Consider the following 13,838-nt stretch of genomic DNA (forward strand, 5'->3'; position numbering starts at 1 on the left):
GCAGGAAGCCCGATGTGGGACTTGATCCCAGGACTCCAGGATCACGCCCTGGGCCGAAGGCAGGTACTAAACCACTGAGCCACGGGGATCCCTGTGTTTTATTTTTTTTAAAGATTTTATTTATTCATGAGAGACCTAGGCAGAGGGAGAAGTAGGCTCCCTGTGGGGAGCCTAATGCAGGATTCATCCCAGAACTCAAGGATCACCACCTGAGCTAAAGGCAGACACTCAACCGCTGAGCCACCCAAGTGTCTCAAGTTCTGTGTTTTAGGCACCCAATTATCTTAGCTCTGGCAGCCATGACAAAAGACCACAGGGTAATGGGAGGAGTAGAAACATCAGAGCTTTAGTAGAGTTCTGGAGGCTGGGAAGCACGAGATCAAGATGCCCTCTTCATCTGGGTCCCTTACTCTGGGCTCAGGGGTGGCCACAGGTGTTGCGCTTGCTTTGTGGGTGAGCCACCCACTCCTGTCTTGAGGGTCCCACCTTCATAACTCCTCTAGATCACCTCCCGAAGGCTACCTTCAGGTACCATCATCACATTGGGGTTTGTCCTACACATCCGGGCTCCCCTGCTGATGCTCCCTCCTCAAGGATTTACTGTGGTGACACATTTTCTCATCTTTTGTTTGCCAGATCAGTGTTTGTTTTTGTTTTTGTTTTGTTTTTTTTTTTAATGTGGCTATATGCATTTTTCCCCCACTCACTTTTGGAGAATATTTTCACAGGGTATAGTGGAAAAAAAAATTCTATTTCTCCCAACCCCGCCCAGCACATTTATATTCTAGTTCCACTGTTTCCTGGCCTCCATTGCTTTATTTTATCCCCTATATGTAATGTCCCTAGCCCGTCACCGTGGCCACTTCCTGGCCACCAACACAGCTGAGGCATCTCTGCCAAACAGCAGATTGTGTCTTTCTCAAGGTTCTCTCTTCAGTCACGTGAGTTGCTATGTGAGCTGATCTCAAATGTAGTCCATTCTGACCACGAACATGTAACACAAACCACAGAGGCCACAAACCGTGTGTGGCTAGGATTTATGTGACCACAATGACACTGGTAGCACAGGCCTCACCACAGAAGGCCCCCTGGCGCCCGGCCTCGGCCAGGGACCCCCACATCCACCCCACAGATGACTTTACTGTTGCTGGCTTCTATTATTGATGGGTGGATCTAGAGGGCATCATGCTAAGCAAAGTAAATCAGAAAAAGACAAACACCATATGATCTCACTTGTAGGTGGAATTTCAGACACAGAACAAATGAGCAAAGGGAAAAGGAGAGAGGGAAAGGCAAACCTAGAAACAGACTGTTAACCATGGAAAACACCCTGCTGGTGACCAGAGAGGTGGTGGGAGGGGGCTGGGGAAGCCGGTGATGCGGATCCAGGAGCCACACCTGTCCTGACCAGCATCGGGGTGAGGCATGGAAGTGCTGCGTCACCACGTACACCTGAAACGCACCACTGTGCGTTCACTGGAGTTTAAAACTTAAAACCAGTTGATGGAGCCTTGTGTTCCCAGTTTAGGGCTAAGACGAACGGGCCCACCACCCTGCCCGCACCAGTCTTTCTGTGCAGTTGTCCTGGGGACAGCGGAGAGGAACTGCTGCTGGTTCCTGGGGCAGGAGGTGTCACAGCTCTACATGTCTCCAGACTGGTGTTCCCTCCCACTACCAGTATCTGGTACCTTCCAGAGAGTTCCCTCAAGGCTTGTTGCTTTTTTTTTTTTTTTTTAAAGATTTTATTTATTCATGAGAGACACAGAGAGGCAGAGACACAGGCAGAGGGAGAAGCAGGCTCCCCACGGGGAGCCCGATGTGGGACCTGATCCCAGGACCCTGGGATCACCACCTGAGCCAAAGGCAGACACTCAACCACTAAGCCACCCAGGTGTTCCATCAAGGCTTGTTTCAGAAGCTAGTGGCGCGCATGCAGGTGAGCAGGCCTCCCAGACTTGATGGCATTTCCCTGATTAATGATGACATCAACATTTTCCACATGTTAATTGACTATTCCTGTTCCTGTTAACTGCCTGCTCTTGGGGCGCCTGGGGGGCTCTGGTTGGACATCTGCCTTAGGCTCAGGTCATGTTCCTGGGGTCCTGGGATCGAGCCCTACATGGGGGGAGCCTGCTTCTGCTTCTCCCTCCATATCTCTGCTCATGCTCTCTCTCAAATAAATACATAAAAGTTTAATAAATAGGGATGCCCAGACTGCCTCAAAGTGTCTGCCTTCAATTAAGGGCGTGATCCTGGAGACCCAGGATTGAGTCCTGCATCGGGCTCCCTGCAGGGAGCCTGCTTCTCCCTCTGCCTGTGTCTCTGCCTCTCTCTCTGTATCTCTCATGAATAAATAAATAATCTTTTAAAAAGTTTAATAAATAAAAGGTTCTGGAGATCTGCTGTAGACATTGTGCCTATACTCACCTCTACTGCATCGTACACTGAAAAATTTGTTAAGAGGATAGATCTCATGCTTAGTGTTCTTACTATTATTTTTTTTTAAGATTTATTTATTATTTATGAGAGAGAGAGAGGCAGAGACACAGCAGGAGGGAGAAACAGGCTCCATGCTGGGAGCCCAATGGGGGACTCAATCCTGGGACTCTAGAATCGCACCCTGGGCCAAAGGCAGGCCCCAAACCGCTGAGCCACCCAGGGGTCCCCTACTACTATTTTTTTAAAATGGTGGCATTCATACCCACCTATCCATCTGCCCACCCACCCATCTGTCCATCCGTCCATCCATCCATTCACCCCAAACTTCTGACCCTACTTATCTCTAGTGAATGGCAATTAAGGGTTTTTTTTTTTTAATTTTTATTTATTTATGATAGTCACAGAGAGAGAGAGAGAGAGAGAGAGAGAGAGAGGCAGAGACACAGGCAGAGGGAGAAGCAGGCTCCATGCACCGGGAGCCCGACGTGGGATTCGATCCCGGGTCTCCAGGATCGCGCCCTGGGCCAAAGGCAGGCGCCAAACCGCTGCGCCACCCAGGGGTCCCCAATTAAGGGTTTTATTGTGGCAAGGAGAGGAGTTCCACGTTCTCTGTGATGTGCTTCTGTTGTGTTGTGCGGGTATAAGTAACATTGCAAAAGAAAAATATATATAATACTACAATGATCTATTTTTTAAATTTTTTTAAAGATTTATTTATGATAGACATAGAGACAGAGAGAGAGAGGCAGAGACACAGGCAGAGGGAGAAGCAGGCTCCATGCAGGGAGCCCGACGTGGGACTCGATCCCGGGACTCCAGGATCACACCCTGGGCCAAAGGCAGGCACCAAACCCCTGAGCCACCCAGGGATCCCCAATGATCTATTTTTAAAAATGGAAGTATGTTCCGTGATCAGTTAGTACATCATGATCAGTTAGTACGTCACTCGTCCCGTGCCTCTGAATCCTCCCATGTGCCTCAGCTCAGCCTCTGAGGCCCCCTCACCTGACCTGGGGGACCTCCCTGAGCCCTGGCTTCATTTAAAATCTCTCTGGCCCGCTCCCTCAGCCCCAGGCCTCCACCTAGCCTAGGCCTCACAGCACCACTGTGCCCCAGAACCTGGTCTGAGGCCGAAGCAAAGGAAGGGGAGACTGCTGGGAGGACATGGGACCCTGGGGCAGAGATGGGACAGGGGAACCTTCAAGAATGCGATGGTCTCTATCTCTCGTCTCTTTCTTCATCTTTGTAAAGCAGCAGCTTCGCAATGGCACAGTGTGTCCTTTCCCCTTGTCCCCGGGCGGGGGCACGCAGGAGACGCAGTACTTGCTTCAGTCTCTGTTGCTCTTCTGTGCTGTGCTCGGGCCAGGAGGACCCCAAATGTCCTTCCTGCAAGTGGCAAGACAGTAACCAGCTGCCCTGGGTTCAATTCCCCAGGCAGAGAAGCTGGTTGGTCCCGTTCCGAGAGACCAGCAGGGGTAACCCTGGCCCCACCGGAGAGTCTCCTACAAGGCTGCGGGTGGGGCTGGCAGACACCCCAAAGGGGCCTCGGCACCCCTGGATTTCCCCTGCCAGGGCAGCAGGGAAGGGAGGGACGGGCACAATGGCAGCCGCGGCCGCGCCCCAGCCTGTGGTGCCACCCTCCAATAAATGGGATTGGAAATGAACCGAGCAGCCACGTTAATGAAGACAAGGTCACAGTGACTTGTTCCCTCCACGTTCCCGCTAGTCACTCAGTGGGGAACCTCAACACAGCAGCGCCCTCCCGCCACCGACTGGGCCTCTGGCGGAAGCCCCAAGTCGGCATCGCCCGCGGGACTGACGCCCATAGACTCCAGGCGGCCGCGCACCTAGGCCGCGAGCAGAGCTGGGGGCGGCAACCAGGCGGCCTCCTGGGCGGTGGGGAGCTTCGCTCCGCTAGGGGTTCCGGGGGGCCGGCTACACCAGCCCGAGCCGCGGGCCACCCCGCGCCGCCCCCACCGGGCTGCGCCCGAGCATCTCGAGGAAGCCTGCCACTCCCCACCCCCGGCAGGTGCCGCCCCGGGCCCCCCGCGGAGTTTGGGACCGCAGGGCGCATTGGGGGGCCACCCCTCCCCACCACTGGCTGCGTGTGGCCTTGGGCAAGTCACTGAATTTCTCCCCCCCGCCCCCCAGTTTTGTCACCTACGGATGAAAACAGCACTGACCTGGGCGGCGGCTGGGGGCGGGGCGGTTGTGAATCAGGAGCGAGCGCATTTCTCCCGGAGGTACCTGCCCTGCCCCATTTTTGGCCTTAATTTGCATTAACTAATACCACAGTTGTCGCTCAGCATTGCCTAGGAGGCAGTGACTATTTTGCTCATTTTACAAGGGTCCAGAGAGGTTAAGTAACTTGTCCAAGATAACACAGCAGCATGGGGACCCAGGCTGCTCGGTTCCACAGCCCAGGCTCTTGGGGGACATCGCCTGCCTCAGAGCAGGCACAGAGCGCGTCCACCTGCCCATCCGAGCAGGCTGAGAGAGGCGGCATCCACACAATGGGCATGAATACATGAATGAATGTGTGCCTTGTCTTTGGCTAAGGATTTACAACCAAATGGCACCTTATGGGGGCAGTTCTGGTAAAGCGAGACCACATTCTCTGAGATCTAAAATGACAAGCAGAGGAGTAGAGTGGGGAAAGGGAAGCAACTCCTAGCCAGGCCAGGCCTGGGCTTGCTGTCGCCTCCAATCAGAGGGTGCCGCGTATAAGCGGGCCGACTTTGATCACGCATGGAGCGGGCGCAGCCTGGTGTGTGACTGGGACACTGGGCAGGAGCCCCCCGTCAGGGAACTTTCAGGGCAGATGCCCTCTTCTCTGTGGGGTCCGGGAAGGAAAGGCCCCTGGGAGTCTCACGAGGTGGGACCCAGTAGCTGACAGGGCAAGGAGGGGAGGGGCAGAGGCTGGCGCATCACCTGGAGGGAGGGCCCAGGTCCGGGGCTCGCCCCGCCTGCAGAAGCAAGGCCCAGGGGTTGGCTCCGTGCACACAGCCATGGACTGCTACGGTTCCTGGCTACGCGGCCCACACTAGAGTCAGATGGTTGTGGAGGGATCCGGACCACCCTGGGCCAGAAGGGGCCTCCGCACGAGACCCAAGTACCTGAGTACCCTCAGAGCCAAAAGCCTGGAACCCTAGTCTTGGGCAGAGTTGCTAGAGCGCCAGGCCCAGGTGTAGTGTGGATGAGGGGACCTTAGGCAAGTCACCTACCCTCTGTGGCTTCAGAGTCCTCATCAAGGATGTCACCGTTCTATCCCCCTGCGAGCTTTGCAGGCCCCAGAGGGGCTGTTTCAGGGAGACCCAAAAGCAGGTCTTCTGGCAATTTTTTTTTTTTTTTTTTTTTTTTTTTTTTTTTTTTTTAGAGAGGGAGAGAGAGAAAAATCTCCTGGAGGCTCCATGCCCAGTGCAGAGCCCAATGCGGGGCTCCATCTCACCACCCTGAGATCATGACCTGGGCCAAAATCAAGAGGTGGAAGGAAGCTTAAGCCTCCCAGGTGCCCAGGTTCTAGAACATCCTTAGAAATAGCAAAGTATGTCTAGAACTGCACTGTCCACACGGCAGCCAGTAAGCCACCCGGGGCTATTTATATCCAAATTATTAAACATTCAGTAAAATTTAAAAACCATCTCCTCAGCTGTGCTGGCCACATTCCAGGGCTCAATAACCACCTGCAGCTAGTGGCCGCCGTGTCAGGTGGTACAGGAGAGCACGCCCAGCGCTGGGGACAGTGCTGCTCTAGAAATACTAACCTTTTAAAACAGCATTTGCTGAGAGCGTGCTGTGTGCCAGGCACCGGGCTGAGAGCTCTCCTTGAGCCCCACGAACACAGACTGTCATCACGCCGGCCTCGGCTGTCAGCGAGGTGCTGAGGGTTAGGGCCTTATCCAAGGGCATCCCTTGGTCCTGGAGCCGTGCTTCCTTCCACCACCTCCCTGGACTTTGTCCTTGTCTGTCCTGTGTTCCCAGACCCCGAAACAAGGCCACCTTCCAGCTACAAGGACACACAAAACTGCACCTGGCACCCTTTATTGGCTTGGCTGAGCTTGCGGGAGGTTGGGGAAGGCATTAACTTTGTTTCCCTGGGGGATGCTCCTTGCTTGGAGCACATCAGGGGACTTTCTTGGGCAGGGGATTAATGATCCCACTCTCTATGTATTCAAAGACTGTGTACGGGTCCTGGTCGGCGTTGACAGTGGTGGCCTGCCTATAGAACTCCTCCAGCTCCAAGAAATTCCTGTAGAACAGATCCAGCTTGAGCTTGATCTGCTCTTCAGTATCCTTCGGGTTCTGCAGGAGGCGGGCCTGGATTTCCAGGGTCGGAGGCGGCTTGTACATGAGGTGGTACCTATGAGAGAGGAGGGGAGCCGGTGACCTCTGCTGCGGCCCACAGGGCAGGGGGAGAAGGGGCTTTGGTCCCACTGTTGACCCAGTTGGTCAACACCACCCCCCCACGACCACCCCACCACCACACATATGCTATCCACAACGGTGCACAGCCTCAGCTGCGCCCTGCCGCTCTGGAGATGCAGAACATGGTCCCTCCCCCAGCACTACCACCCTGGGGAGAGGATGCGGGTGGGTGACAGGTGGACAGAATAGAATAATTAAGTCCCCAACTCCTTTCTTTCTTTCCTCCCCTTCCTTTCTCCCCTTTCTTCTTCCCTCCAAACATTTATCAGGCATCTGCTATTCGTCTGGCGTTCTGAGTTTTCTGGCAACACGAGGCAGGCAGGACAATGTTGGCTCTGCACTCCTGGAGCTTGCAGCCGAATGGGGAAGTAGGACATCGTAACAATGACTGTGAGTGGAGAGGACAGGAAGAGCCACAGAAGGTCACCACGGGGAGGGGCCCGGAGGCAGGGCAGCATGAAGGCCAACCTACTTGACATTGGCCAGCGAGACTGTCCCTCAGCAGCAAGGATGAGAAATCAGCCTACAGTTTAGACAAATCCTGGTATTTCTTTCCTGCCTCCCCACTCCACTGCTGAATCCCTGCCGAGAAACCTGGCCCTACGTACCAGAGACGATGGAGGCTTCTACCTCTTTGTGATTGTGGGGACTTACAGCCTGAACGCGGTGATGGTACCTGGTCAGACCGCAGAATAAAACTCAGAATTCCCCTCTGGTGATGATGGGTTGGCCCCCAGGGAACCGGTTCCCTTCAGCGTGCCTCACAGTGAGAGCAGAGGCCTCTAAGCTTCCCGGGGACACCTGCCCGACCCAGCCACGTCACATGCCAGGGTCAGAACTGCTACTCAGGACAGAGTGGGCAAGGATTTCGCCTCAGACATTCATTCCCTGGCTTCCCTTCCAGGCAGAGGGTCTACAACCACTGCCCAGAGGAACTGGCCGGAGGAACCCCCTTTCTCAAGTCTTCTGCAGTATCATCCCCAGACCCAGCCCGCTGTGGCATCATCGGTCAGCTAAACGGACAGGGGAGGCTCCCCAGCAGGGCCTGACCCTCGGAGCCCTCAGATGACCAGCCCCCAGGAGCCCGGCACAAACCTTTCTCCTGTGACGGGATCGAGTCTTCTCAGGGTCAGCCGCTCAATGACAGAATCGAATGGCACATTCAGGAAGAACACCCTACGGGGAGAGAACAGCACCACAGTCAGCTGGAGGGGACCCCGGGCTGGACCCTGGGTACCTGAGATCAGAGACAGCATGGCCCCCACACATGCATGGAGCTTCAGAAGCTCCGGGTCCCAAGCTCTCCAAGGTCACTGGAGAGAGAAGTAGGCAGAGGGCTCCCTGCCATGGCAGCTTGGGTGAGAATCCGCCTCCACCACAGACCTGCTATGTGACCTTGGGCCACTCACAGCCTGTCTCGGACACCGTTTGCTCAACTGCAAAATGGGCCAATAACCATTCCCTGGTGTTGAAGATCTGATGACGTGAGGCATGTGCCAAGCTCACTGCAGGGCCTGTGGCAGCTGGGGCTATATCGGCATCCCTGTTGTTGCAGGGCACCATTCTCCAGGGTTCAGACCCCCTGGCTGCCCTACTCCCGCAGAGCTGGGGTTGTTCTCAGCTCCCCCACTTTCTCGTTCACAAAGGAACCTGAGGGAGCAGGGCCTTCAAGGGTAAACAGCCCAGATCAGAGCACAGCAGAAAAGACTTCTGATAACCCAGGTCTCTCCCAAATCCCTAGGGCAGATGGCCGAATGCCCACTCTTTGGCAATGGGACCCTTTTTATATATAAAACTTGAGGACAGGGACACCTAGGTGGCTCAGTAGTTGAGCATCTGCCTTCAGTTCAGGACATGATCCTGGGGTCCTGGGATCGAGTGTCGCATTGGGCTCCCTGCATGGAGCCTGCTTCTCCCTCTGCCTGTGTCTGCCTCTCTCTCTGTCTCTTGTGAATAAATACATAAAATCTTAAACAAACAAACAAACAAAAACCCCTAAGGACAGAGGTTCTCAATCAAGGGTGGTTTTGCCCGGGGAAGACATCTGCCAACATACGGGACATGTCTGGTTGTCACAGTGGGGAAGGAGGTGGAGGCCAGGGTTACTGCTCAGCAACCCCAGTGCCAGTGGTGCCAGAGTTGGCAGGTGGGACAGAGGAGAGAAGAGAGAAGCTGGCACTCCAGGTGGAACAGGTGGGGAGAGTGAAGGGCCAAATGTTCCAGGTACCTGCCCATGGCTCTAATCCACACCCTGTCTTCTCGTGTGAAACCACCCCCATTTGTTTTTCAAACATTAACTTCTGGAATATTCTGAATTCTCACTTACTGCTCATTCATACTTTGATTAATCCATACATGCATTCATTGGATGCCTGCTGTGTGCCAAGCACGGAAGTAAGCTCCCACGTTTACCAGCCTGTTGTGTGGAACGGAGCCCCAAGACTCTGTGGGGCCATTGGTCACAGACCTCAGGGTTCGTGATAACTGCCATGTGCACCTTCTGCTGAGGACAGCATCAATGCTGATGACACCATTGACAACAAGACTCCCCGCGCACCCACAGCTTTGTTCTTTCCACTTCCAAGTAAGTAAACCCAGGCAAGAAGCAGCTCTAAGTGCGAGAAAAATGCACATCAATGAGATTTCCTGCCTTGGCTCTGGGGGCAGAGAACCTTCAGGATGGCTACGCTGCCTCCTCCACGTTAGAGACCTGGCAATCTGGCAGGCACTGGAGGGAGCCCGGCACCCCCCGAGCCTGGATCTGCTGCCGAGGGGGGCACCTGGGCTGGGACTCGGTGCCAGGCACCCTTGCGGGTCCCATGTCCCCTAGCAATTCGATGCCATCGGTTGACTGTATATTTTCTGGGAACGAGATGGGTCCATGTTTCTCAGAATCTCACAGGGGTGCCATTTTTTAAAAAAATAAGTGACCTTTTTTTCCCCAAAGATTTATTTTATTTATTTATCAGAGAGACAGAGAGCAAGAGCAGAGGCAGTGGAGTGGGAGAAGCAGACACCCCACTGAGCAGGAAGCCCGATGTGGGGCTTGATCCCAGGATCCCGGGATCATGACCTGAGCCCAAGCAGATGCTTAGCCCGCTGAGCCACCCAGGCGTCCCAATAAATGACTTCTTAAAATTTCTAAATGAAGCACAGCTGACACCCAATATTGCATTAGTTTCAGGTGCACAACATAGTGATTCAATGAGTCTCTACATTCTGAACTGTTCCTACGCTAAGTGTGGTCACCACCTGTCACCACACAGAAGTTATTAGATGTTATTGACTGTCTTTCCTGTGCTATACAGCTCAGCCCCAGGACCTACTTATTTTATAACTGGAGGTTTGCGCTTCTCAACCCCCTTTGCCCATTTTGCCCATTCCCATCCACCCCCCCACAAGCACTGGGTCTGTTTTCTGTAGTCATGAGTCTGTTTCCGGGTTTTGTTTGTTCGTTCCTTTGTTTTGTTTGGTTTTGACTCCACAGATAAGTGAGATCACGTGGTGTTTTTCTCTGTCTTATTTCACTTAGCGTCATTCCTTCTACGTTCACCCAGTTGTCACGAATGGCAGGATTTCATTCTTTTTTATGGCTGAGTCATCCCATAGCAGATGTTACCCTGTGTCTCTGTCCAGCCGTCCACTGATGGACACTGGGGCTGCTTCCGTATCTTGGCCATTGTTACTAATGCTGCAGTGAACAGAGGTGCAGGGGGGCAGATTCATTTTTTTAAAGATTTTATTTATTTATTCATGAGAGACACAGAGATACAGGCAGAAGGAGAAGCAGGCTCCTCAAGGGGAGCCCAATGTGGGACTTGATCCCCAGACTCCGGGATCACGACCCGAGCAGAAGGCCGACTCTCAACCACTGAGCCACCTAGGTGCGCCCTTTTTTTTTACTTTAATTTTTTTTTTTTTTTTTAGATTAATTGTCTTCACAAGTGGAACCTACTGGGTCCTCTGGTTGTTCTACTTGTAATTTTTTTTTTTTCTACTTGTAATTTTTAAAGGAATTTTGCTATACTGTTCTCCAGAGCAGCTGCACCAGTTTGCATTCCCACCAGCAGCGCACGAGGGCTCCCCTTTCTCCACGTCCTCGCCAATACTTGTTGTTTCTTGGGTTTTTGATTTTAGCCATGGTGACAGGCATGAGGTGGTATCTCGTTGTGGTTTTGATGTGTATTTCCCTGGTGATGAGCGATGTGCAGCATCTGTTCACGTGTCTGTAGGCCATCTGGAAGTCTTCATAAAAATGTTTATTGAGGTCCTCTGTTCACTTTTAATCAGATTATTTGTTTTTTTGGGTGTTGAATTGTGGGAGTTCTTAAGACATTTTGGATATTAAGAAGGGGTGCCAATTCTTTTTTTTTTTTTTAAGATTTATTTATTTACTTGAGAGAGAACAGGGGGAGAGACAGGGGGAAAGACTCTCAAGCAGGCTTCCTGCTGAGCATGGAGCCTAACTTGGGGCTCGATTCCAGTACCCCAGGATCATGACCTGAGCTGAAGGCAGATGCTTAATTGACTGAGTCACACAGGCACCCGAAGGGGTGGCAATTCTTAAAAATGGTTATGAGTCACTGATCTGAGCAAAGCCTCCTATTTTACTGAGATGAGAAACATGACCATGGCTGAGGAGGGTGCACAGCGGGGCTGCTCCACACGACGCACTTGGTCTACACACTTGCTGCTTCCCTGAGCTTATAGATGCCTGCTGACTGTCCCGATTCCCCGTGGGAGGCTGCCCTGGTTGTCTCTCATCTCTGTGACTTGTCTGAAGTTAACCCACCCCAGGGCTGCAGGGCTGGGCATGAAGAAGGCCTGGGGTATGGCCAATCTGAGGGCCGGCTCCTCCTGTGGACAGGAATCGGATCAGGATGCAAGCTGATCCAAGCCAGGCCAATAAGAGGCTGCACCATGACTTGCCAGAAAGGACCTTTCTTTTTGCTGGGACTGCTAAGCTGATGGTGTGAGACCTGGGGCTGCCTGGGGAGCCTACCTGAGAATGAGGCCAGCCACACAGAGAGGACACAGATGGTGAGAGACACGTTTGGTGCCCTGGATCAAGCCGTGCCCGAAGCCGACACACCCCTCAGTGTTTCCCTGACGTGAATACATAAAGCTCTTCTTTGGCTTACGCTGGTTTGAGCTGTGTTTCCTGCAATTGTTCCCCAAGGGACACTTAATACTTCTAGTCTCTTCGATGCCACTTGCTTCTAGAAAATGTGTACACTTTTTAAGAACATGAGTCCCTGAGCCAAGGCAAGTTCTCCCCACTGCCTTTCTTCTTCCTGCCTCATTTTGCCCATGCCGTTTGCGTAGGTTTGCTTCTGCCCAGTTGCCAAGAAGCCCCTCGCCAGTGCCTGATGAAAGCCGCAGCCACCCCTGCACAAAGCGAGAGCGGTGGTTTCCACAGCAGCCTGGGGGGCCAGGAGCCACGAAAATCCACTTCTTCCCTGCACATGTTCTTGATAATGATTTCCATTCACAACGTGGCTGCAAAATAACAGCCACCAAATAAAACATGCGAGATTGGGGAGCATCTGAACACGGGAGCACAGGTGTTTCAACGAGCTTTTATCCCTCACGCTCCAAACACGCTGCCCCCCCCCCACCCCCGAGACTTGCGAGGCCCAACAGCAACACCAACACACGGCTGTCACCGCGGCTGGCGGCTGGCGGCGCCGCTCTGGATGCCGACGCCAGTAGAAAGAAAGCCAGTTTGGAAATCCCTGATAATTGATGCTGTTTCGTAAACAAACAAGCCCCAATTGAAAGATTTTTAACCCAGCATATCAAGACTGCTTGTCGTCATTCAAGGGAATGGCTTGTGAAAGGCTGGCGAGATCAGAAGCACAAGGACACCAACTTGGTACTTGAAACGCGTCGCGGGGAAAAGCCTCACTGGAGAAGGAGCTGTGCTTCCATGCTGGAAGCTTCTGATTAGCCAGGCTCCTGGAGCCGCGGTGCCAGAGCCGGGTGGCGGGTGGAGCAGGGAGTCTGAGCAGCTCTGCGGAGATGCACTGGCCCGTGTGTGCCCTGCCTGGCCTGTGTTTTGCATTCTGCTGCTCATTTCCAGTCACACAGCCAGGAATGGGACAATGAAGGCAGCCGAGAGTACCCACAGCAGGGTGGCAGGTAGAAGCCGGCCAGCTGGGAGCACGGGGGAGCCAGGATTCACCAGGGGCAGGGGTGACACCTGCTTAGGGAATCACAGAACCTTGGGCCGGTGGATGCCTCAGGAGGGAAGGAGGAAGGTCCACTGGGAGGCCTCTGCTCCCGTGCTGCTCAAAGTAAGGTCCCCAATGGGCAGCCCCAGTACCACCTGGGAGCTCGGCTTCCCCACTCGCCTACCCGCTGAATCGGAGTCAACATTTTAACAAGATCCATAGTGACTTACACCCACAACCAGGTTGGAGAAGCACTGCCCCTGATCCCACGTTTCCAAGATATGTCTGGTGTTGAGACTCATGGGGAGGACTTTTCTGAAATACATTCTGGGCAGCCCTCTCTGAGCTACCAAACAAAAACCGCCAGGGGAAGGGCTGGGAGTCCTGAATTTGTAAACCAGCAGCTCAGGGTGATGAGTGCTCAGGCAGGGGTGGGAACCAAGGCTCTAATCCCAGCTGTCACCATTGGCCACACCCTAGAACCATCACAGCAGGTCTGAGAATCCTGAGGACTGGTCCCTGCCGCCCTCCTGGAGATTCAGCTATAATTGGCTGAAGGTGAGGCCTGGGAATGGAGGTTTTGAAAAGCTCCCCAAGTGACTGTAGTATATAGTCAAGGCCTAGAACCACTGTTCTGGTCCAATCTGCTCGTGTACAAGATGGGAAGACAGAGTCCCAGAGCGGTCAGGGCTTATCTTCCATCACCCAGGGCACTGGTGCCTGATACCCAGTGGCAGCTGGAATCATACTCATTCTCATGGTGCCCCCTCTGACCACACTGTCTGGGGCTCTGTTTGGGGA

General features: G+C 53.5%; 1 protein-coding gene across 3 annotated transcripts in view; it reads right to left on the minus strand.

Moving 5' to 3' along the window:
* Positions 1–6,464: 6,464 nt before the first annotated feature.
* The window catches only part of AK8 (adenylate kinase 8), a 127,344-nt gene continuing 119,970 nt past the window's right edge, over positions 6,465–13,838 (minus strand). For all 3 annotated transcript variants that reach the window (XM_041727223.1, XM_041727222.1, XM_041727224.1), the window contains 2 exons: positions 7,960–8,040; positions 6,465–6,799 (listed from right to left, as the gene is read on the minus strand). In XM_041727223.1, the coding sequence (XP_041583157.1) occupies positions 6,562–6,799; positions 7,960–8,040 (319 nt within the window). In that variant the 3' untranslated portion in view covers positions 6,465–6,561. The remainder of the gene's footprint in view (positions 6,800–7,959; positions 8,041–13,838) is intronic.

Source organism: Vulpes lagopus, chromosome 12, assembly GCF_018345385.1.
Source record: "Vulpes lagopus strain Blue_001 chromosome 12, ASM1834538v1, whole genome shotgun sequence".
Classification (NCBI taxonomy): Eukaryota; Metazoa; Chordata; class Mammalia; order Carnivora; family Canidae; genus Vulpes; species Vulpes lagopus.